This window comes from Gavia stellata, chromosome 25 (genome assembly GCF_030936135.1).
Source record: "Gavia stellata isolate bGavSte3 chromosome 25, bGavSte3.hap2, whole genome shotgun sequence".
Taxonomy (NCBI): Eukaryota; Metazoa; Chordata; class Aves; order Gaviiformes; family Gaviidae; genus Gavia; species Gavia stellata.
In genome coordinates, this window is record NC_082618.1 from 5,206,217 (window position 1) to 5,230,013 (window position 23,797).

At 41.9% G+C, this 23,797-nt stretch overlaps 1 protein-coding gene across 6 annotated transcripts in view; it reads left to right on the forward strand.

Annotated features, from left to right (window-relative positions):
• Nucleotides 1-23,797, forward strand: part of CUX1 (cut like homeobox 1) — a 285,116-nt gene that overhangs the window by 136,542 nt on the left and 124,777 nt on the right. For 5 of the 6 annotated variants that reach the window (XM_059829439.1, XM_059829440.1, XM_059829441.1 and 2 more), the window contains 4 exons: nucleotides 5,877-6,014; nucleotides 9,448-9,571; nucleotides 11,504-11,580; nucleotides 12,395-12,461. In XM_059829439.1, coding sequence (XP_059685422.1) covers nucleotides 5,877-6,014; nucleotides 9,448-9,571; nucleotides 11,504-11,580; nucleotides 12,395-12,461 — 406 coding nt within the window. The remainder of the gene's footprint in view (nucleotides 1-5,876; nucleotides 6,015-9,447; nucleotides 9,572-11,503; nucleotides 11,581-12,394; nucleotides 12,462-23,797) is intronic. The other variant, XM_059829443.1, reaches the window with a different exon arrangement.

The following is a 23,797-nucleotide window of genomic DNA, read 5'->3' on the forward strand; positions in this document are numbered from 1 at the left end:
AATGTGGAGGAAGGGCGCCCATTTGCTGTGACTTCCCCTGTACCCATACAGAGGGGTTGTGTCAGGATTGCTTTGCTGCTTTACTGCTTTCAGGGGCCGGTAGAATTTGGGATTCTGCTTTTTTGCTGGTAAGGAAAATGAGAGTCCCTTCACCCTCTTGTGAACACTTTGAATTCCCTGGTACAGCCCTTACAAAATGCTCTGACAGCAGGAGGGTGAGGAGAACGCTGTAAAAAAAGGAGGGGGGGGGAGAAGAGAGAGGTCCCAGTCCTGTGGGATGGGGGAGTAAGAAAATATGTATAATTCTTGATTGAAGGAAGAACCTTTTCATGTTTATTATGAAGTGAGGAGTTGGAGAGATGATGAGCTTTGTTTCAAACGGAATTACGGCTATAACTCTTCTGTCCCTGGGCTACCAGAGTCATAGGGGAAAAGGAGGAAAGCTATCATTTATTCCGTGAAATCTTTGTCTCAGTCTCTCTAGGCTATTTCAATTTACCCCTGAAATTTCTGGGGAATAATTAATGAATTAATTAAGTATGCTGTGAGGTGTTTGAATATTCAAAAGCTACAATGTAATTATTATTTTTTCTAAAACACATTTTCAGGTTATTTTCAGATACGCAGCCTCCCAAGAAAGCACTTACTGCATCAAAAGCTAATAGAGCTTCTTCCTGCCCTTCCTGCCTGCAAACCGGAGCCCGGCCTCCCCAAGACACGTTCCTTGCAGAGAGCAGCGGCAGGGCTGAGCGGCGATGCGTTTAGGGAGTCAAAAACTTCTTTTACGCCCTGACGGAAGTACTGTGACAGCAGAGCCGAACTTCTGGCTTTTCTAAAAAAGTCAAATCACGCTAATAAAGTCGTGTGAAGGAGGAATTTGGGTTTTTTCCCCTCATGGTTTTGAGTGGGCGTTTCTTGTGAGCCATCGCTGGGAAAGCTTTGCTTACAGTGCGGTTCAGGCAACAGAAATAGTGTCTTGTTGAAAGAAAGGCATTGCCTTCGATGAAGTATTTTTAGATCAGAACATTAGGAAACACATTTCCAGTGATGTAAAATATTAATTGCCCCTGTTTCGTAACTTGCTTTCTTAACGTTTCCAGCGTTAGAGCCCTGTGAGGAAGAGGGAGGAGGGGACTTAGGAAAAGCCCTTTGTTTTGGAAAAGCCTCTTCAGGGGCTCCGTGTGAAGGTACCAGCTGAAGGCACGTTGCAGACCAGCGGAGGAGCCGGCCGGCCGGCCCCGGGCCGGGCAGAGCCTTCGCAGCAGCCGGCCCCTTCGCAAGCGTCGCGCCGCGCCGCGCCCGGCCAGGCCCTGGCTGCGGAAGGCGGGAGCGGCCTCCGCCCCGCGCGGCACCAGCCGCCCCCTCAGCTGCCGGCCGCGGGCGCGGGGCTGCCTCCCGATCCGCCCCGCGCGATCCAGGCCGCGCATTGCCGCTCTCCCCCCGCCCGGTGCCCGCCGCCGGCTCCGGGCTGCCCCGCCGCCGCCCCCGCGCCCCGCCGGTACCCGGCCAGCGGCCCGCGGGTCAGCGGCGGCTGCCGCCGGGGTTCGCGGGCGCCTTCCTCAGAGAGCCTTCCCGCGGAGCTGCGCGGCGCAGCGCTGCTCTTGGAAAATGACACATGCGCGTATTTGGAGAGAGGGGGCAGTTGGCCACAGTGCTCTGTGCACTGGACGCTTAGAGAGTGACATAGTTTTTCCACTTCGTTTGGCAAATGTCCCTCCCGCGGCCCATCCCTCCCTCAGCCTCCTGTGCCGGCTACCGGGTTCAAACGGCGGCCGGAGGGAGGCTGATCTCCTCGGGGGCGACCGCCCGCGACAGAAGCCGCTGCGGCCGAGGGCTCTGAAGGCTGACTGCCCCGGCAGAGCTCGTTTTCCTGGAGCTGAGGTGGGCCTTTCCCCCTCTTCTTAAATAAGGAGGGTGGTCCCAGCGTACTCCGTATCGAGACAGCTTTTCATCAGTTGCTCATCAGCATGCTAATTGCTGTATGACTAATTATGCCCTGAATTCCAGTTGATTTTCTTAATGAGACAGCTGGGTTAATTATGTAATCGTATGATTACATTAGCCTAGAGTGCCCTGGCGAAAAGTAACGCAGGCAGGAGCGTGATGTCATTGCGGGCGCAGCGCGCACAAGGGGGTGCATTCATTTCTGCCTAATGACAGGGGAGGGCGAGGGTACCCACAGTGCTCTTTGTGTAAACACTTAGATTGAATTATTAAGATCTGTGTCTTTTTTCCAGCTCGCAGGATGAGGGACGAATGGGCTTTTTTTTTTTTAAACGAAACTCACTTTGGAAATTCCGCTCGTCATCGATAGTCCTGGTTTATCTCCTGGGTTGAGGCCGGGTTTGGGCTGAGCAGCGTGGGGTCGCGGGTGGTGAGGTGCTGCCTCTAGCTAGTGGTGTAATGCGCTGTTTTGGCCAGATCAGTCTTTAAAATTGTTGGTAAAATATGTAGTTTACATGCATACACGGCAGCGCCAAAAAAATCGCTTCTCTCACGCTGCTGTTCAAAAAAGATTCATCATCAGGGCACGTACGTGGTGTGAGAATAGCCTGAGAGGTGTTACTGCAGCTGCGCTGCATGAGCTTGTTTGATGCGAAGTTATTAACTGCTATAAAAATAATGTTACATTTGTAACATTAATTTTTTTTCACGTCTGTGTTCATTGAGACGTGTCCATCCACCTCCTTGATGAGGACAGAAGCTCGTCTGCACGGGGACCGGCGTGGTGTGTCACAGTGGTGAGCACAGGGCCGCGCTCGGGGAGCTGCTTGTGGAACGGTACCACAAGGGCAATCCAGTGGGAACTAAAGGCAGGAACAGGCTTTGCAGGTGCTGGTTTTAAAATACGGCAGTGATTATTTCTCGTATGGTGGCGTGGAGGAAGCCTTGTCGGGGGTTGGACCCCCAGACATGCTGGGCTGCCTACAGACGCGTGATGCAAAGGGCTTCTTTGTGGGTATGGGGTGCAACAAGTGGATTAGGAAAGTAGAACAGAATAGGAAGTTTATGCTAAGTTTAGTATAAAAATAGACATCTCAGTTTACTCATGGGCAATAATGATCTTGCTAAACACTTTTTAAACTTCTGGATGAGCAGATTCCTTTTACCAATTTTCTCATTTCTTATTTATCTTGTGCCTGGCCGGGATTCTGAACTTTTGCAAGCTAGAAAAGATTCAAACCAAAAAAGAATAATTTGTGATGAGTTTTCCACATTTAAGGGTTAAGTGAGATGATTTGTCTCTTTTACAGATTACAGAAAAGGCATTTCCTTCTTTGCTTCTCTCCATAAACCAGTACCACTTGATTTTTTTGAAATGCATATGCCTGTTGTTTGTGTAATGAATTGAAAGTTTTGGTCCATTGCTTGTTTAAAAATTCAGTGACCTCCTGTTAAATGACATGAAACATACTTTGTAAGTCTGGTTAATATAAAAAGGTATGCTTTTTCATGCATGCATGTGTTGGGAAAAAGAGAGTATTTCTATTTATTTTTAAATCTGCTCAGGTAAGAAAAAAGTTGTTCTGACCGTAAGGTTTATCCTTGTTTCAGATTAATTGGTGTTTCTAAATACTTCAGAAATCATGGGGTTTTAGGTTTTTTGAGATTAAAGAGCATGTTGGGGCTTGCCATGAGAAATGAAGTATTTGTCTTTCTGCCCAAAATGTCTTGGTCATTTTATTGTTATGCAATGATTAGTTTTCTTTAATGCAGTTTATAAAAGTTAAGTCTAAGAGGTGCTTCAGTCATGGGGTGTTTTTTACATGTCCTTAAGCAGTATTTAGTGGCTGCAGGCCATTAGTTCTTCAAATAGGCTCTACTAAAGTTTGAAGTTTAATGCACAGAGACTGTTTTTACATTTTGTTTGTTCTGCCACTGTTTTGCTACTTGAACATTAACCTTTAATAGAGCTAAATTAAATATACATGTCCTGATGAATAATTATGAGATTGCAAGCATTTTCATTTTGTACATAAAGCTGCTCAGGGATTGCAAATTTGACTAAAGGTTTAGTCATTATTCACTTTATAATGCCCATGTTATTTTTGTCTTCTAATTCTTTACGGATTTAAATATAAAAAGCCCTGTGTATTCGGAGCAAAATACCTCTTGTGGGTGTCCTGGCTTTTTACAACGGGCATGTTAAAACGAGGGGGGAAAAAGTGCACCCACAATTTTGTAAAATTCAGTTTCTTTCATTGTGGCACTGTAACATTATTTTACCGTAATATCATAGCTGAAGCTTAAGATCCCTGCCTGATAGGTTTTGTGGTTCCTGTAACAATTTAAGACACAGCTAGACTGAGACAATCCAGCCGTTCTTTATGTTCAGCAGATGAATGTCCTGGGCTAGCTCTTTCAGAGGGATGCTGAGCTGGAGAAGTGTGACAAAACAGTCATTCCAGATAAAGGTCGGCAGACCTACAGGGGAGAAGGGTGATGTTGTGACAGCCCGTACCTTAATTGGACCGTACATAAATATTGCAGCGCTTTTAACTCGTGCTACTGCTGTGACTTAAACTTTATATTTAATTCCTTACCTGTAGCCCCTGTCTCTGCCACAATAACATTTTAAGTTTGATTTATTATAAATATTTTAATACAGATAATAATAACGCAAAGTATTTGGCCTAAAAAGCATAAATGAAAAAGCTATGTAGTCATAAACTATGTATGTACAGAGAACAGATGACAAGCAACCTAGATTTTGTATTATGAACAGGGTAATGCCATAAGCTGTTGAAGAACCAAAGTAACAAAATGCAGCAGGCTGCTACTTATAATGGCTCTGAGCTCAACATAACCCAGTACTATTCTTTTATAAACTATGAAACAACGCTGGCATATTGAAAAAACACACAGGCTCATGCTTAATGTGTTAACAGAGGTACAATAGACTTATTATGTGTTTCCAGAGACTGAGGGTGGTCTGAAAAATTAATGACTGTGGTGGTTGAAAATTAAGTGAACTCCCTAATATATACTGTTGTTGATCCACTGAGTTTGGTGTTTAGCATTCCTCAACAGGAGACTAAATCTTTGCAGCCATTTCACAAGAGATGCTGGCGCCCATAACAGAAATATATTCAATAATCTTTTATAAGTCCATCGGACTCCAGCGTTTTCCTATTCTGACAGGGAAGAAGTCCCAGAATAAATCACGCATGCACACGTCAGGTGTGTGCTAAGGACTCTCCTTAGCAGAAGGGGACGAACATCAGAGAGTTCATACTGAGAGGACATTCGAAATAATTTCTAATTTCTGTTCGATGGGTAGTATAAGAAAAAGAGGGAACAAGAGTCACAAAACCCAAGGTTCGTGGAATTAATTACATCCACACAATATTTCTGATTATTATTGATCTGTCCGCTAGAATAAGTATAGCTCAGATCTCCGTGATCAGATAACCTTTTTTGAGCTCAGCTGTGCAGGAGGGCACAATTTGCTTCAGAAATTCACTCCCGCAGAAGCAGAGGTATGTGAGGGACACGAGCTGTCAGTGAGCTGTGCAGTTTGGTTGCTTTTTACCCAAAAATTCTCATTTTGCAAACAAAAAATTAAAACTTAAGACTAGCCCGCGCCTTCGTATCATGACAGTCTGCACCCAGGGATGCTGCCCTGTGGATTAACGCCGGGATGAAGAAGGCATGCCCCAGTTTAAGGGGTAACATAGATACAATGAACTATCTCTGTTTTTTAAAGTTCGCAGGATAGGAGGTGAGGAACATATAGGAATAATAACTCAAAGTAGGGCCTTACTGGCACTGAAAATTGCTATTAATAGAGAAAAAAGGACCCTCGTGCTCTGAACTGCTTGAGTTGCAGAAGGGTTCCTGTTATCTTACATTTTATTTTACTGTTTCTTTTTCAGATCCGGTTCCAGCCTTGGATTTAGGACAGCAGCTTCAGCTGAAGGTTCAACGTATGCACGATATTGAAACAGAGAACCAGAAACTTAGGGAGACTCTAGAGGAATACAATAAAGAATTCGCTGAGGTGAAAAATCAGGGTAGGTTGCAAACGTATTCTTTTATCAGCTTCTAATGCATACTGAGATTTGAAGACTGGGATTAAATTAAGTTTTATTTCTTATGGGTAGGGTTGACAGTAGCATTGAAATTCAGTAAAGAAAGTGTTATCGTCTATTATAGCCACTTCTGTATTTATGCGTATAGGTATGACTTTGGGTAGGCTCTTTGGATTTCTTTAAAAGTTTCATCTTCTGTAGCACCAAGTCAGAGAATGGAGCTGTTATTCTGCGTATTCGGTTGTAGCCTTCAGCGCTACCTGAAAATTGCACCCCTAACTGAAGTTATATGTAGACGTTTTATAAGAGATGGTGCTACTGCTGGCATCAATCTGAATGTGTGTGCGGGTGCGTGTAGCCCATACCTTTTACACAGACACACGCACAAATCCAGTATTTTGTACTCATGTACAAATATGTACAAAATGGAACTTTTTCGGTACTTTGTTTTTCCTTGTATAAATATGAAATGTGTTACTGGAGTACATTCAGCATACATGGTTTATATTTACTCTAGAGACTATCCACAGAGCAATGGAAATACTAGCTAATACTGTTTAATTATTTAAGTAAGTTTTAATGAGACCAGAGTACATGAAAAAACATGAAAATCTCAATGAGATTTAAAGCCTGTTGTGTTTAAGACTGTTCAAGTTTCTTGTGATTCAGAAGAGAGTTCCCTGCACTAGGAAGGAAGATTTGCTCAGTTTTACACCTGCTTGCCTATACATGGGACTTTTCATTTCCATGTTTAATACTCAGTTCTGGTTGGTGGAAAGGCAAATTGTCAAGGCATTTGGGAAAATGTTTTGTTTTGTTTTGTTTTTTTAATACTGTGGAACTGTTGCACCCAAGTGGGTGACATTGGAAAGCTACATTAGCAACTAAGTTGGTTCTGTTACATCTCATTTTCAGCATAAGGAGCATATATGCAGTTATAGATTTTTGTTTTAACATAGAGGGTGTGACCTATGGAGAGGACAGGTGTCAGCACACACAGATTCAGTCTGGACTGCAAAAGATGTCATATGGGATCCGTAATGCTCTAAGCCCGACAGTATTTTTGCTGGAAATGCATAATAACTGCAGCTGACTGTGCAGAGTTTTCCTGAGGCTGTGCACCCTGTACATCCAGGCATGACATAGGGGTTCATCCCAGAAAGTGGAAAAGATCTCGACTTCCAGAGTTTTTTTGCTGCCATCGCTCGTAAACTGGCATTTTTCATTTTCCCCAGTGTGCACTAACTTCCTTTCTGTATTGCCACTGTAGTCTTTGCGTGGCTTTTCACTCCAGTGCAATAGTTTTACACTCTGTTTCAAACAGGGATTAATAAGATGTCCAGGGAAAAGCCTGTTGTTAGCTAAGGGTGCTTTGATCAGTTAATCTCTTTGTTTGGAGGGCTGTGTGAAAGCTATATGGTGCCTGTAAGAACTTCTCCCAAAACTGGTATGAATGGCAGTGGCTAACAAGCTTTAGCTGACCTGAACAGTAAAGACGACACTTAGTTCTTCGAGCAATGTCAAGGACTAAGCTGTGCCTGCCCAACACATCTATTGCTAGGTGCCTAAAGGTAAAAACAGATTTTGTCACAAAAGTCATAATTTTTTCCCATATTTGTGCGCTTCTGGCATTCATTTTTGTAGTTTTGTTTCCTTTTAAAATGAAACATTAAAACCATGTCAAGATGCAACTATATGCATTTCCATGAGACTATTTAACTCTGTGCTTTTCCAGATACCTGAATACTTCTGCAGCTTTATGTATGAAAATACCTGAAGCAAAGGTGTCTCCAGTACAAGGAGTATATCCTTTGTACGTACGAATGAGCATCCTTTTGTCCGTGTGAAGGAGCATCATTTGCTTGTTCAGGAAAAGATCAGAATTTGTATTACTTCCTGGGTCTCAGAGAAGAATTTCCCTTTGCTTAAAAAAAAAAAAATGTGACACATCCTTTTCATGGCCTGTTACTCAGTAATGAGCCTCATCTGATTTTTGCATGGCTAGCAAAATCCCGCTCCTTCATTCAAAAGTAGCTGGTTTGCTGGCAATCATTTTTACCACTCTTCTCCCCCCTTTTTTGTGGTCACGGTGGCCCAAGCTGCCTTCGGTATAATTCCCAGACAGCGGACCTTGTCACCAGCTATCTGCTGTCTGGCTTTACAGTTCTCTAGTCAGGTCTAAAAGTCTAGACTTTGAAAGGGTTAGGCATGGTTTTGTGTGATATTATTGAGATTTTTTTTTCCCCCACGTCCGTAGGCTTCACTTCTCGTAGTAGAGTTTGTGTTTCTATGACGTTTCTGCAGAATAAGAAACTTTTTATGTCCAAAGGTACATACACAAAGGTACTTTTTTCCTAAAGCATTGTTAATGGCATCTGTTAATAAGCTGATGTCTTTAAACCACCGCATCTCTGTAAGTACATGGAAGTGTATTGCTAGCTGCAAGTCCTCTGGCAGTCTAACGCTTTTTCCAAATTCCATTATTGTTACAAAGCATACTCTGGTGAATGTCCTGCTTTTCCTCTTAGGAGCCCTATAAGGATTCAGTCCTTTCCTGTGGGTGGGATCAAAGGGCTTTCACGCAGGAACGGATCAGGGCACGTAACAAGATGCTGTCCATCAGAGGCTGCGCTGTAACTGCGGGTTTATGCATCTTCTCTCATCCGTTACCGGGCTCAGTAAATGCAAGATAGCTTCTTTATCTGAGACAAGGGTTTCTACAAATGCCCTGGAAGGCTACAAGTGCACTCAGAAAGTTACAATAGTTAATGCCTGTGCATAAAACCCAGTGTCGGTGACAAGGCAGTTAGAGCAACTAGAACGTGAAGGGCTCCAGAGTGTTTGTTGAATCTGATCTACTGTTAATACAGCAGTTGAATCTTAACTGCCATATTTTTCATCAGTTGTGGAGCAGAACGTAGCTGTATCCCAGATATGTGTTCAATTAGTGTTAGATTGCATCTGTGCATGAACCATTGTAAAACTGCCTCTTTTTACGTGAGCACAGTTATGTGAATTAACTGTCCTATGTGTAAATGCATACTTAAGCCTACACTGGGACTTTATTAATCTCCGCTCAGCAGCAAGCTAATTTGAGACTAGTCAATAAGGTGATACTATATTTTACAATTGACTTTTTTTCCTTGTCTTTTTATTTTTTTTAAAGTCATGTTAGAGGAACCTTCGTTCTGCTTTCCAGCAAACTCCATTGATCCTTCTCAACCTAAACACTTAAAGTTCAATTTAACATTTAGGGAGTAAAAGGTCTCCAAAGGGACTCATATCCATTGATTTTGTGTCAGAGTTGAAGAGCTAAAGTTTAAAACACACTGAGCCTACAGGGTAAAGAAAGCCTTGTGTTGTGGAACCACGTGGAGCTGTGTAAACTCATTCTTTCCCTATTGTTTTTCTGTAGAGGTTACAATAAAAGCACTTAAAGAGAAAATCCGAGAATATGAACAGACCCTGAAGAACCAAGCGGAGAATATAGCCCTTGAAAAAGAACAAAAGTTACAAAATGATTTCGCGGAGAAGGAGAGGTGAGTGTGCATGCGTGCATCTGTAGGTATTGTAGAGGAGAGATGTATTCTTCTGTTTAATCTTTCCAGCCAGGACTGTCTCTTCAGTGCACTGAGACAGCTCATATATTGAGCGATTCTGGTGATTTATGTGTTTGACACGGAATCATTTGATACTCAACTTTGCACAGAAAAACAATCGTGAAAGTGCGGAAGTAAAACAAGGACAGATTGTTTCTTTGCAGTGGTGTTTGGGGGCGTGGGGGGGGCGCGTCATGTTCAGAAGGGTGCAAACCTGCTTTTATTCTTCACTAGCTGTATTGTCCTTTGTGACACTAATCTTTCTCCATTAGCCGACAGTGTAATTCAGTCTGCTGTGTCCGCTTTGTGTGTCACAGTACCATTGTACAATCTGTACAACCCTGAGCTGTTTAAGATGAAATGCTGTACCCAACAGCTCGGGTAAAAGATGCATCACCCCTGCGCCTATGGTAATGTCTAAGAGAGGGGATGTGTTCCTGAATTACCCTGCAAAGGTTCGCATATTCCTACATGTCAAAATTAGGAAGTATTTTAATTATTTATTACTGATTTTTGGAAGCATCTTGGATACATTTCTAGTCTTCTGCGAATGAGCAGGGAATGTTTGAATCTTGTAGGTTAGTGGGCAGGCAAATCAGGCAGGACAAGACCAAGGGTCTTAAGAGGGACTTCTTTCAGGCTGCATGCCCTACCTTGAGAATTTATTTCTCCCATGGAGCAATAACACTGCAGCTATAATATATTCAACTTAGTGTGGAAGCCCTTCGGTTTACATGTCAGGTCTGAGTGGAAAGAATCTACCGGTGGATGCAAAGTTTTTTTTAATTCATCAATATCTGTGATTACTTTTTGATAAGTAGCATGTAAGCAGTGTCTTTAACAAGTGCAATTTGATATGCTTAAAAAAAAATAAAATGGCAAGTTGTGGAATGCAAATAAAAGTGTGTGTAAGAGAGGTTTTGAGTTCTCAAAGTATATAATTTGGTATGAAGGGAACTGACGCATGTTTCTCGCTATTAATAGTTATTAACCTGGTCAGCCGTGTTGGAGAATAAATTTATGCACCCTATGGAGTGCAAGTAGGATGCTGGTAGTTTCATAAGCCGTTTCACAATTCTGAAATCTGCAGAATATCTTAAAAGCAATGTCATAAAAAGCAGCGACTCCTGGGAGATGTTGGAGCAACTCCCTTTCAAAGATGATTTTTATAAATCCTGTAGTCCAGCTGTTAGCAAAGAGTGTAGTGACTGTATGGCCAGATGATGTTAAAACGTGTATAACTGTCACAAACAGGAAAATGCTGCCTGTGGTGTGAGCATATTAAAGGCTTGCTCATGCTATATAGAAAATATCAATGTGAGATTTGTTTTGAAACATGCGTGGTTTTTTTAAAGAGTAGCTAATAGTATTACTGCATTTGGCATCCATTACAGCTATGGTGAAACAGCTGCCGCATCTATTCACTCTATCAGTTATGGCAACAAATTTCTTCATTATGACAGTAAAATAGAAATGTATCATTCTTCTTGTACTAACTTTGTACAACAGAGGGTGCTTGGTGACAATTTTCTTAATGTGTGTGACATTTCCAAAACAAATTATGCTCAAGAAAACCTTCCACTAAAGTTGTCATTTATATAGCAGTCAACTCTTGTATAACATTCACAGCTTATGTTATGAGGTGGCTACACTGTTAAAATTTTAATAAGTGGAACTGCAAAGTATGAACAGTACTGCAATGTGACATGATTTATGGGTCCCATTGAAGCACCTTGTAGTCTGTGTGGTGTTGTCAGTTGTCTGATTACAGTTGAGACATATAATCACTCTATCTTCCAAATTCGCAAAATACAGATAAGTTGTTTAACATGATTACGAGCTCTGTTCTCACCTCTTCTCTTCCCTTTATAGAAAATTTCAGGAGACACAGATGTCGACAGCCTCGAAGCTGGAAGAAGCCGAACACAAAGTTCAAGCTTTGCAAACAGGTTTGGCATCGCTATTCTGACCTATACCAATGATCAGGCTGGAGGTGAGAGGATAGAGATCATTGCATGTGTCAGGACTGTGTGTGAACCAGCTCTTGCAAGCGCGGAGAGATCCAACCGAGCCTGAACGTGCTTTGTGAATCGGAGCTTCTTTTGGGCTTCAGCACCTTAAGTGAACGCTTGTGTTGTAGCCAGTTTATTGGTAAATACAGTGGGCAAGGCCAAGCACGAAGCACGTACAGCGTTAGAGCATCGCTGCAATTAAAGCAGGCTGTGGAACTTTTCATCCATGTTGTGTTTTGCTCTGGTTTCACACATTTCTGAACTATGATAAATATATATAGTGGTCTGGGTTCAGTATGAATCCAGTTTCTACCAGTGTGTCTCGCCTGTTGCTATGACTTGCTTGCCATTAATTTTCCTCTTCATCTCTGCACATTTAAAGATTCCAGGTCTGGACACATTTGTTTTTGTTTACTATGAGAACACAAGAAATGTTATTCCCTGAATTATGGCAATAAATACTTCAAATGAATAAGCAGTTTAGCCAGCTTAATAAGAAGTTAACAATGTCTAGCTTTGTTAAGCAGAAACTGGGAATTTTTGCAATGTAAAAGAATTATAAGAAATTGTGAAAAATCGAAAGCTATGTTTTTTCTAAGTTACAATGGTTTGCCTAGGTAGAAAGATAAAGCAAAGGATTTTTCATCAAGAGGTGTACAGCTTTATGGCTGAATAAAAAAAAAAATTGAGTAGTCTGTTTGCTTTTCACTGCTGTTACAGTGCTGTAATGCTTCATGTTTATGCCTTTTAGCCTTGGAAAAAACCAGAACAGAACTATTTGATCTGAAAACAAAATATGATGAAGAAACTACTGCAAAGTAAGATTTCACTGTTTTCTTTCTATGTCTTCCTTCAGGGTATCACTGCTTTTTTTGTTTTGCATCTGTCTGTTGGAGACAGATGAGATGGAAGAGGTTCAGGAGTCCGGATTTGTTGGAAAACATGGTCATAATTTGACCTCCTATAGAGAGATTATTAGTTTTCATATTTTCTTCCACCCAACAAGACACTTTTCCTGGCACACATACTGCTGCCTTCCTGGTTTCATTCTCAGATGCTGCATCTACTATCTATCTCTCATACTATGTATCTCTTATATTTTATTTATAAATAGGGCAATTTTAGAAATAAGATACTTACTGTGATCTTCCAATCTTGATGAAAATAAAATTTGGTTTAGTAAAGGATTGCTATTGCACTGTTAGGCACCCTGGTTCTTTCTGCTTTTGGGGTGGTGGTCATCACTCTGTCAAATTCACCCCAGATTACAGTGACTAGATTTTTTTTCTTCTTTTCAAGTGGAACATGAAGGTAGTCTCAAAAATATATATCCTTTTCTTCTTAATGGCTACTGTTTTCAATTATCCCCTGGTTTTATTAACAAGAGAGACAGACTTCTGCTGTTTTTCTTTGAACCCTTCATATTTAAGGAAAGTTAATAATGAGAAGGAATTCTCATGATCAGCAGTATTAAGCCCCAAGAGTCATTTCTGTGTCTGGAAATGGAATGGGAAAGAAGAAGCCATTTCAGATGGGTGTCCCTGGCCGGCTGTAAGGGCAAGGATTGGAAGACGCACATCACAACCCTGTGCCCACTACCGGCATCCCATAGAGCCCGAGCTTCAAAGTAGGCAGGTGATGGGGTGAACAGAGAGGAACACCCTTGCCTCCTCCCTTACCACCTATTCTGGTACAGGAGAAGTGGTAAGGGAAGGCTGTTGGCAGTCTCCATGTTGGGGCAAGAGAAACTATAGCCTAGGCTTGATGGGAGGAGTGACATGGTCTTGGTCTGTAGGTAAGTGCTTTCTGGTATGGCTCATGGCAGTCTAGATGATACAGGTTTTTCAAAACCAGTCAAGTTGGCAACAAGTTTTAATTTTTTAGCATGTGGTTCTGTGAGTGCTGAGGATCCAGTTTCCCACTGAGTACGTGCGGAACTTGGAGCTTACAGAGTTCAGTCCATAGTAGTTAAGAATCAGTGCTTGGAGTTGAAACACCTTTTACATCATTCAAGATAATCTTGTAGGTAGATTTTGGTTTTGCTCTCTAAGTCCAGTTTCCTTTGTGTTCCGTATAAGGTGATCAAAAGTATTTTTGTTCCCTCATTAATGTCATCCTTCTCTCAGAGACACATACTAATGATGTTTCTGATGGAGCCTTAAATTACTGCAGATTGCCTTTATTATTTTTTTTTGCACATAACTGCTGCTGGCAGCTCTGTTGCTGTTATTTTGTCTTGCAGTCGCTTCTGCGGGAACAGTCAGAGATCAGGGCTCAGCAGTTGTAGGCACTGAACCTAATAACCCCTCACCCTTATTAATGTTTTTATTTGCAGAGTGTTTGCTTAATTTTTTTAATACTGTTTCCCTAAGTAATGTGATTTATCTTATACTGAGCAAAGGATGTACTCTAAACTGTTTGCGTTTCTGATGTGTTTCATTCTTTCAGACAGATTCACGTGGAAATATTTTCTTATGATCTTGAGTATGATTCTTACCTAATATATATAGAATTACATAAAATTAGTAGCATCTGCAGTAACAAGAAGTTTACTGTGTTCTGTAGCAGAATGATTATGAAGGCTGGGTCTGGAATATAGTGATCATAGACCTGAATCCTGAAGCAGACATTAAGCGTGTAGTTTATCTCCCAAACTAATGTGCTGTGAAAACAAACTTGTAGGACCTAATAACAGCAGAAATATTTTATCATTGCTTCGGATATTTATGGCAGGAACAGCTCTTGCATAACAACAGTCATCTATGGCGTTTGTAGCCCAAATTTTGCAATATGGAAATCTAGAAAAACATGAAAAGGGAACTGAATGTAGACAGTGAAATTGAGTCATCTATTTTCATTGTAAAAGCTGAGAGAAATGTTGAAAAAACACCAATAAAAATGGCGAAAGACAGTTTGATTCTTTTCTAAAAAGAAACCCTCTTTTGATCTAAGTCTGAAAAGCTACTTGTATTGCCAATTTTAATTTTATGTTTTAAAAACATGTGATTTTTATCTTAGGCCAGAATTGTTAGTTTCACAGACACTTATTTGATGCAGATGAATTGGAATGCCTTCAGGAAAAAAAAGATAATTGTCAATTTTTTAAAGCTAACAGTACTTTTAAGATTTTTTTTTCAGTTTTGGAATAAAGCTGTCTTTCAACTGTTTGTAACTTTGAAAATCTTTCAAACAAAAAGAGAGAAGCAAAAGAAATACACAGTAAGAAGTCCTCAGTATCAGCATTAAGGAGTCTGGATTTTGTCCTAGCGACTGGTTGTTGTGATCTTAAAGTTGGAAATCAGTATGTCAACTTGTTTGTTTATTTTTTCAAAATGTCCCCGTTCAAAGTACTACATGCAAAGTGAGGTGCGGAGGTACCGTCCCAACTTGATGCTAGCAAGGCATCGTCAAACGAGATCAGTTGCTGAAATAAAAATCTTCAGTCAAATTAGCTTCTGTCATCCCAGTCTATAGAAATCCCCCGTTCTCTTTGCCATCGAGCAGGTAACGTGCCTGCGGCAGAAGCGGAGCTGCTGCCTGTGCCCCTTCCTCTGGCCCCTGCGTCCCGCAGATACCCCGCGTGCAGGGCGCTGAAGGTGTTAATGACAAAAAGAAGTTCATTATGTGCAGTCATTGCAGTCTGTCAGCTGGAATATCAGAAGCTGAATTTGACAAGATGGCAGCAGCAAAGTTTTCCATGTGTAGGCTTGAAGTAAAATGTAATTAGCCTTTATGTGCAGAACAAGGATCCATTGATGAATACAGCTGGTCTTTGTTTTCTTCTGTCATTGAGTGTGGGAGGTAAAAGTGTTCTTCTTCATGTTTATTAATACAAGATTCCTTAGACAAATGGCAAGCACAGTTTAATATTTGTTGGAACACAGAGGGGCTTGCCAAAACAGTTGTTGTGTAAGAGGATTTCAAGGTTTTCAGATTATAATCATCTCTGGGTTAAATAAATGAATGATTACTCTGCCTTTTTCAATTAAAGAGGCACATCCTCTCTCGAGGGCTGATACTGATTTTGTTTGCTGTCCCACACACTTCTATCAGCAAACCTGGATTTAACCAACACTAATGAGTTTGATCTGGAGATTCTATCGGAGCTCGAACTGAAAAGCAAACTCAGACTTGAGTTGCAGGAAAATTAAAGAATGTTGGTGGGTTTTTTTCATAGTGCAACAGACTTCGTTTTCCGGGGACAAACTGTTCTCCTTGCTAATGTAATGTTGCTCTTTCACTTCTAGTTCGCGGCAGAATCCGAGCAAGTGTTTGGGATTCCCAGCTGAGCGGTTAATGCTGCCAGCCAGAATGGTCGAATTCCAGTTTTAGATCAATTCCAGAGCCACCTCTTTGCTCCGACCCCTCCTCTCCCCCAACCTAAATGAATTCTAATTGGAAAAGGATCTTCGGTTGTAGCACATACAGTAGGCTTGTTACATTACTGTTAACATGTGGGTTGAGGCTCCCTGCCTTTGATGAAAGAAAATATCGAATTTCACTGAAATGCTACATTTTCACCAGTAAATGTTAAGTAGCCTTGTGAGGATTTTAGGTACTGCCCCTCCTTCTGCAATAAAAAGCCTTCATAAACAACATAAAGCAAAAGACGTTTAGGTTAAGGTTGTTGGTCAAAGCAGCTCTGCTACCAGTTTTGTTACCTGTATGGTTCTGAAAGATGCAGACTTTTTGTTCTTCTGAAAGTAGCGTATGCATAGAAAATGCAGTGGAGGAGGAGGTTTTCATACTTACTAAAGGAGTCATCCTAAAACAACTACTTTCAATAACTTGTAGAAACATATTTTGCCTTCCAGTATATGAAGCAGAGAATTGTTGCCCTTTTATAGATTAGACTGATTATTATCTTTTTTGGCAACGCAGCTAAGGATGACACAGGAGGGCATATTGGTGTAGCATCATTAAGACTGTACACTGGTGCAATATTGCAAATTACCCCACCGCATAGATCCAGCTGACTTATTTTAATCCTGGACTGCATTTTAATGAAAACTAAATCTGGAAATGAACAGAGCGTGGTTGATGAAAGCACGGTCTGCGAGCTGGCAGTCCTTGCGATACGATAAAGGAGAGTTTTTCATTGTTTTCCAGCCTGAATCTGTAAACTTGACTCACAGGATTTCAGTATCAGTATTTAATACTACTTTTCTTGCAGTGGTCATAGACCTCGGTCAGCGAGGCTGGAGATAGCGGGGTGGGCACTGCACACGTATCTCTTACAAAGGCCGTCTTTCCCCTAAAGAGCTTACAGCGTGATATCATGACGACCTAAAAGAAGTTAATGAAACAAACAGGTAGAAGCTCAGGAGTGGGAGGACAAAGCAATGCCTATTTTCATCCCTATATCCTGCTTGAAAATAAATCCTGAAGTAATCTGCGGAAAGTCAGAGGTGGGTGACAGATGGGGAGTGCTGGGGCAGAGGCAGGCGATGGTGTCAGCCAGGCAGGAGGGACAGCGGGGCGGCAAACAGCTCCTCGTGTTATCTGCACGCAGGGGCAAGGTGCTTGAGTCTCCAGTTGTGGGGAAAGGAAGAGGTTTCGTGGATTATACGACAAAAATACGGTAACAGAAGGGGATGCCTGTGGGTTTGGGCTGTTTGATTGAAGGGCGCTCCTCTTCTTTACTCACTGTCGAACAGACCTGTTCTTCAGGCATCAGTCTGGAATCAAATTGTAAAGGTGTGGCTTCCTGCATGGAAGGAGTGTAGCATTGGGCTTGAGGACAGAGGACCAGTAATTTTAGAGAATTCATGAAGAATTATTTCTGCCTGAAGTTATATGATGGAATTGGAGTTCAAGTATTCGTGTGAAATCTCCTGTTATGTTGGGGCAAATCTCAGTTAACTTGGACTTTAGGGGAATAATTCCCAATATATAGTGAGAATTGAATTTGGCCTATGAATTATTTACTTTAATTTTTTTTAACAAATCCTTCTTGTTTAACTGCTGGCTGGTACCAATATATCACTTCTCAAATGTTTGTAGTTTTCCATTTTGACGGTGCTCAGGGTCAAACTGAATAAAAAATAAAGTCGTGCTCCCTCCAGCATCACATAATTACTGTGATAGATGGTCTCAAATGCTGCTTCCCCCCATTGAGCATGAAATACTGTAGTTAGGGTGGTTGTGTTGTACATGAAATGAAATAGCTTCTATTTGCTGTGCCTTTAAGGTCTTAAAGTTTCCTATTTCCTGTTCTTTTGATGAGTCATTAACTTCTAATGCTCGTCTCTGGAATTATTGCTGTATTTAAAGTGATTTCCCTAAAAACAGGAGATGGAGAACTTCATAGGCCACGTCTCTTACAGCTTTTTCTCTTCTTAAATTTCCTAGTCATACTGCCACCAGTGAAAGCCCAGGAGTGGTGGTAATGGGGGGATGAGAAACCAGGGAAGATGTTACAGAGAACTAATTTTTTTTTTTTAAGGAAAAAAAGGGAAGAAAAATTGAATGTCTTAAATCTTACAGAACGCTTTGTTTGCATTTTACAATTTGAGATAATTGTTAAAAGTTTTACTTGTGCCTTATGCAAAACTCAACAGGCTGAAAGTCCCTATATAACATTAATATTTTGCTTAAAAACCTAGAAATGAAGATGAATGAAAATACTTTGGAGATCTGGTTCTTATTTTGATCTAAAGCTCTTGTGTGAAATAGGGCTTGAAAGCCCATGTGCTAACCAGCCTTCTCTTCACATTTCTGGTTCAGCCTACAGTCAGACCAGAAAAGTTTCAAGATAGTATGCCGTGGGGAGTGAATTACAGTGCTACTGTAGAACACTTGCCTTTGAAACACTGAGTGCTTGCTCTGAAATGTCGCCTTTACTTTTGGGTAGGGAAACTGAGGCATGAGGAGTAAGTATAAGGCTCAAAGCCAACAAGTCTGGTCTTGGCTGGAGTCTAGAAATATGCAGACATGAGAATCATAAACCACAAACTGGCAAAAAGAGTCACTTTTTTCGTATTTATTTTGAAGGGTGCCTTTATGAGAACTCCATCTAAATGGAGCATTCAGAGTTTGTAGAAGTTAGTGCTGTAGCTGGGCTGTGTTGTCTCTTCTGTTAGACTTCTAATGCTTGCAATTAGTTAATGTAAATTTTTGACAGCACAGAAGTGCCCTGGGTCCTTTCAGGGTTTTTTTTTGTTTGTTTTTTAACCTCAAGTGAGACCGTTCAGTTCCTTTTTCTAGTACAGCCTAGAAGCTGGTGTTATTTAACAGCCCAAAGTAGAAAAAAATAGCCTTAGGGTATTCCAGCATATTCTAGTCATCACCCTGTTATCTATAACCTTCGGTTGACATGCGATCCTTAGATGGAAATCTTTAAATAAATGCAAAGTACTGCATCAAAGGGTCTTACACCACTGTGCCAGCCATGCTGTTGGTCATCCTGACCATGGCTGCAACTGCGGCTCCTTCCTGGGCATGAACAGCATGGAAGAGGCTGCAGCGCCCTTGGTGCATGGGTCTGTGTGAAATCACAAGGGACAGAAGTGTCCCTGTCCTCTCTGTTCTCGCTTGCTCTTGCTGGAGCCAAACCTCTTCAGGCTATTACAAGCTGCCTTAGTCCGCTGAGCAGAGGCACCACGAGCATGTTCCTGCAGTCCCAGGCTGCCAGCAGGAACTGGCTTTCCCTGCGAGTCCGACAAAAGGGCAATCCAATTTTTTGAGCCAACTTGCCACGGTAACTCATTCTATCTGTAACAGATGAACTCTGTAAGGTGCCTGGGAGGGCTTTGTGAGGAAGAAGAGGAGCGAGTTACAGGGAAGGAGCACCCTTCTTGCAACGGCACATCTGCCCCCAAGCAATGGCAAGGTCCTTGGGCCTCTGCGTCCCAGTCAGCTGAGCCTGGTTTTCATGCAGCCCTTTCATGTACATCTACAGATTATAATAATCTCATCTTTTTGAATGCAAAGTAGCAAAGCAACAGAGTTATTTTGGTACAGTACCACTTCCTTGTGAGGTCTTCTCTGCAAAAGCAAGGAGGGCATGTGGTTCTGCTGTGGCTCCTTCAGCACAGCTACTGCGGGGCTGGGATCATGGGGAAGGCAATCAGGATAAATCCTTGAATCATCAGAAACAAATGGTTCATCTGTTTTCAATCAGGACTTGCCCTGTATAGTATGCAGGGTTACCTATTTCCAGTCACAGAGCAAAGCTCTCCATCAGGCTCTAAGTTAAACTGGCAGTTACTGCAGTAGTCGTCTCTACCTAGCCAGGCATTTTATGTGTAGGCTTTCTGTACTGGCGTTTACTTGAAACTCCCCGTGTGCTCTGTAGATGGATTCCAGCTGTTTTTCCCACTCCCACGCGACGACAGTGCAGGCGAAAAAATGAGTCACGTAGTGTGTGTTGTGCTCCCTCATTTAATGGAAAGAATGGAAGTTCAGGGAACTTTGTAAGGTCCCAAGCACCAAAACTCTCTATCCTGAAAAACAGTCTCTTTCTTCTGCCTTTATCTTCCTTTCCTTTGGAAAGCCACGCATTTGCTGTGAGAGCTGGTGGACCTGCTCTCCCATGTACCCCGTTGTTTCACATTCCTTCAGTGCTTTCATTTTATTTTTTGTTTGCCTCTTCCAAGAACAGGAAGATGTGTGCCGTCACTGTCGGTGGCTGTATCTGGCACAACCTTCATGAAAGTATCCCTATGCTGTTTCCTCATTAGACAGGTTTGTCAGCATCTCCTTGAATGTATACCTAAATGTGTCTGATCCCATCCCTGCCTTAAAAAGTTACAACACCACAGCTATAAGCCACCTTCCTACAAAAACAGGGACATTATCCTTTCCACAGTTGCTTTAAGAATAAAAAGTATTTCTGTTTTGTATTACCTATATTACTACCATTCCCATTGACATTGGGAAATTTGGGGTGTTCGTGTTCCTCAGGGTAAAGGCTGCAGAATGAAATCCTATGGCTGCATCGCTATACGAGTCATCCCTGCTGCCTGTATGAGGGCTCTAAAACTTCTGGCAGTTACTTCTCCTGCCCAACCCCACGTCAATCTTTGACTTCCATTTTAACCCTTATCCTCGATGCCTATGGCAGAAGCAGAGCTGGGAGGGAAGTGTCTGTGTTGGCTTTAGGTGCAGCAGTCATGCTCAGCGCTTGCACCTCCGCATCTGCCCCGTGCCCTGGTCAGAGGAGAAAAGGGGATTTTGGCCTGCAGACTTTCAGTAGTTTTGGCAGTGATGCGACATGGGATGTTTATAGGGACTGTCTCCTGACGTGGCCCAGGAACAGTGACATTTCTAGTAAATCAAAGACTTCTCTGAGAAGCAGTTGCAGCTTGGAGCAGGTCAGCGTGCGGGTTGGCTGTGCTGCGTGCGGATGTCAGAGGAGCGTGTCCTGTCTGGTTCAGCCCCTTCTAATCATCCTGGAGACATCACTTAATGGGACCTAAGAAATACTGCCTCATTTACATATCCTCTGATCTCAATTAAAAGACAATAAAGCCATGTGGGATTGCAGTTTTGTATGCCACAGAAAATACCTGGCATGATGAAATTGAGTGTCATTATCTTGATGAAATTTTTAAAAAATATCTTTTAATGAACGTGTTTTTTGAAGTAGTATCTTTGAATAACAAACTAAGAGAACCAAACATAAGGAGCTGGGAACCAGCACTGAGCACTAATTCAGGGATTTGGAAGAGAGGGATGTTGGCCAGCTCGTGGAGCAGAAGGGATAAGGCAGTATGGTGCAGACACTAAAACCAAGAAAAACGATAGACAACATGCAGGCCTGTTAGGAACTTCACTAGCATTCATGTAAAGCATTAAATAAACAAATGCATTTGCAATCCTCTAAGCCTGATATTATTAACCCTTAATGTTTATCTAGTGTGTTTCTGCAGGGCCGGATCATAGCAAAGGTGTGATTTTGTGCCTGTGATGGCCTTTCCTCCCACTTTTTTAACACGTTGAGAAACTGAGTCACAGGGAGGTTGGGCAGGGACACGGAGGGCAATCAGTGTTACAGCAAGAATCAAAACTAAGAAATCAAATCACTGGGGAGAAGAAAGGACTACTTCTTCCCTTTTTGCTTAGATACAGCTTCATGATGCCCAGAATAAACCCTAGCTGATTGAATCTTGCTTGCAAGTTTTAAATGCCTGTTGGTAACAAATTTTGAACAAAAAATAAATTTGACTGAAGCTCTGCTTTAGGGATACTAATCTTTTGCAGCAGTTTTTCAGTGGCTTGTAACAGATAATCTTTGGGTGCTTGTGATCACCGACTATACAACCTGCCTTCATTCCTTCCGTCAAACTAATGAACTTTCAGTTGAATAGTGTATTTTTTTCCTCCCCCCAATACAGTTTTTTATTTCTTTGTGAGGGGTTTTAGGCTAGTCTGGACTTGATTTGTTTTGTGCTGGCTACCAGGCATAAATCTCTTCAGTTCCCTGTGGACTGCACCTGCTAGATGGTAAACCTGCCCTCCTCCACCTCCTTCTGGATGAGCTCATGTGGTTGAACCACTCGTAACCTGGATTGCTGGGCTGAGTCAGTCTGATTTCCAACTACACTAACAAGCATATATAGTCATATATATATAAATACGAAAAAAAACGTATAGAGGGAGAGCCATGGCAACTTTTGTCCAATGGCTGACAGTTTCTTCCTTTTCCTTCCTTCGTTTCAAAACTCAGCGCTGGGAAAAGTGAATCTTTCTATTACGGTTGGTGCTAGGCAGAGTGGCAGGGGAGGATTGTGAAACAGGTAGCTTTCTGTGCATGGTTTCCTCAAGAAATTATATTTACTGATGTTTCATTTCCTGTCTATTTCCCCATTTACGGTATGTGGATTATTAACCTGCCTGAATACAGTGGTTACATCAGACAGATAACCTGAAGGGCACATATGGCTTTCATAAAAATATAACACCCATTTCCATCATTGTGAACAGTGTCATCTACTAGTTGGGCTGCCATAAATTGCTGTGAAATGCGCGCAGCCTTAACCAGTAGCGAGGAGCGCATAACTTAACCATGGAGTAACTAACCATCTTAATAAATCTAAATTCACTCTTTGCTGGGGACATTTCAGGAAAAGTGGGAACAATTTGTACAGCCTGTTATCCCACGTGGTCACAGTAATGTAAAGAAAGGGTAAGAAGAGTTGTTCTGTGGAGAGATTCCTATACCCTGCTCTGTGTTTCACCCTCTACGTCTGGGAATCTCTGTTTCATGTAAAACAAATAAAAAGCACTGCCAAGCAGCTGGTTTTGCAGCCAGAGTGCCCAGCATCCTTGTTCAGGGCCATCATTACAAGATTTCATGAAACAGCCTTAAAAATGAAAAGTTTCCTTTCTGAGAGAGAGAGAGATAATTGAACTCATTGATTTGTTTCACGGTTTGTTTGCCCTTTCATTCCCTTCCTGAGGTGCTGTTTGTTGAGGAATGTCTCCAATTGCCAGAAAGACAGTGGGGTGTCTAATATTTCCCCGCCAGCTCTCCTTTCAGCCAGAGCAGAGTACTGTGGCAAGCCTACGATATGAATTTTTAATGCAGAACTTTATAACATAGCCCTTGCAGCACGGCTGCACTACTCTCTTGAGCTTTCAGATTTAATGCTCTGATGAACAGAGCACAGACTTGGGGCATTCGACAGCAGTCAGAATTAACCCCTACATTACCGCTTGTGTAGCAGTTAATTTCCCTGTAGATTAATACAGACGTGGGGGGAGAGATTCCAGATACTCCCGCATTGGAAAAGTAGCAGAATAACTTGGAATTTGACTCCTGAAATTATCTGTGATGTATTTTCCCTCTTTTGCTAATAATGGGAATTCTTAAGACTATTTACTTTTCCTGGGCTCAACAATGATGCAGTCATTCTGTATCGGATTAAACAACACTGTCTTGTCCACTGTCTGATCTCTGATAATGACCCACGCTGGTATGCTAGATGTCCAAAAAGGGGAAAAAATTAAATTAGCTTTGTAATGCATCATTGTAGATTAATTTGCCGTGGGAATGTTCTTCCAGATCGTATCATTTAGTTGTTTACGCCGTGAATCATGATAGTTTATCTGAGGGGATTTTGCTCTGTTTGGAATATGATCTTAACTAGGTGTGGATGTTCTTATTAGTCCCATCATCTTATTTACCTAGCGGGAAGTGTAGAGCCCAGCA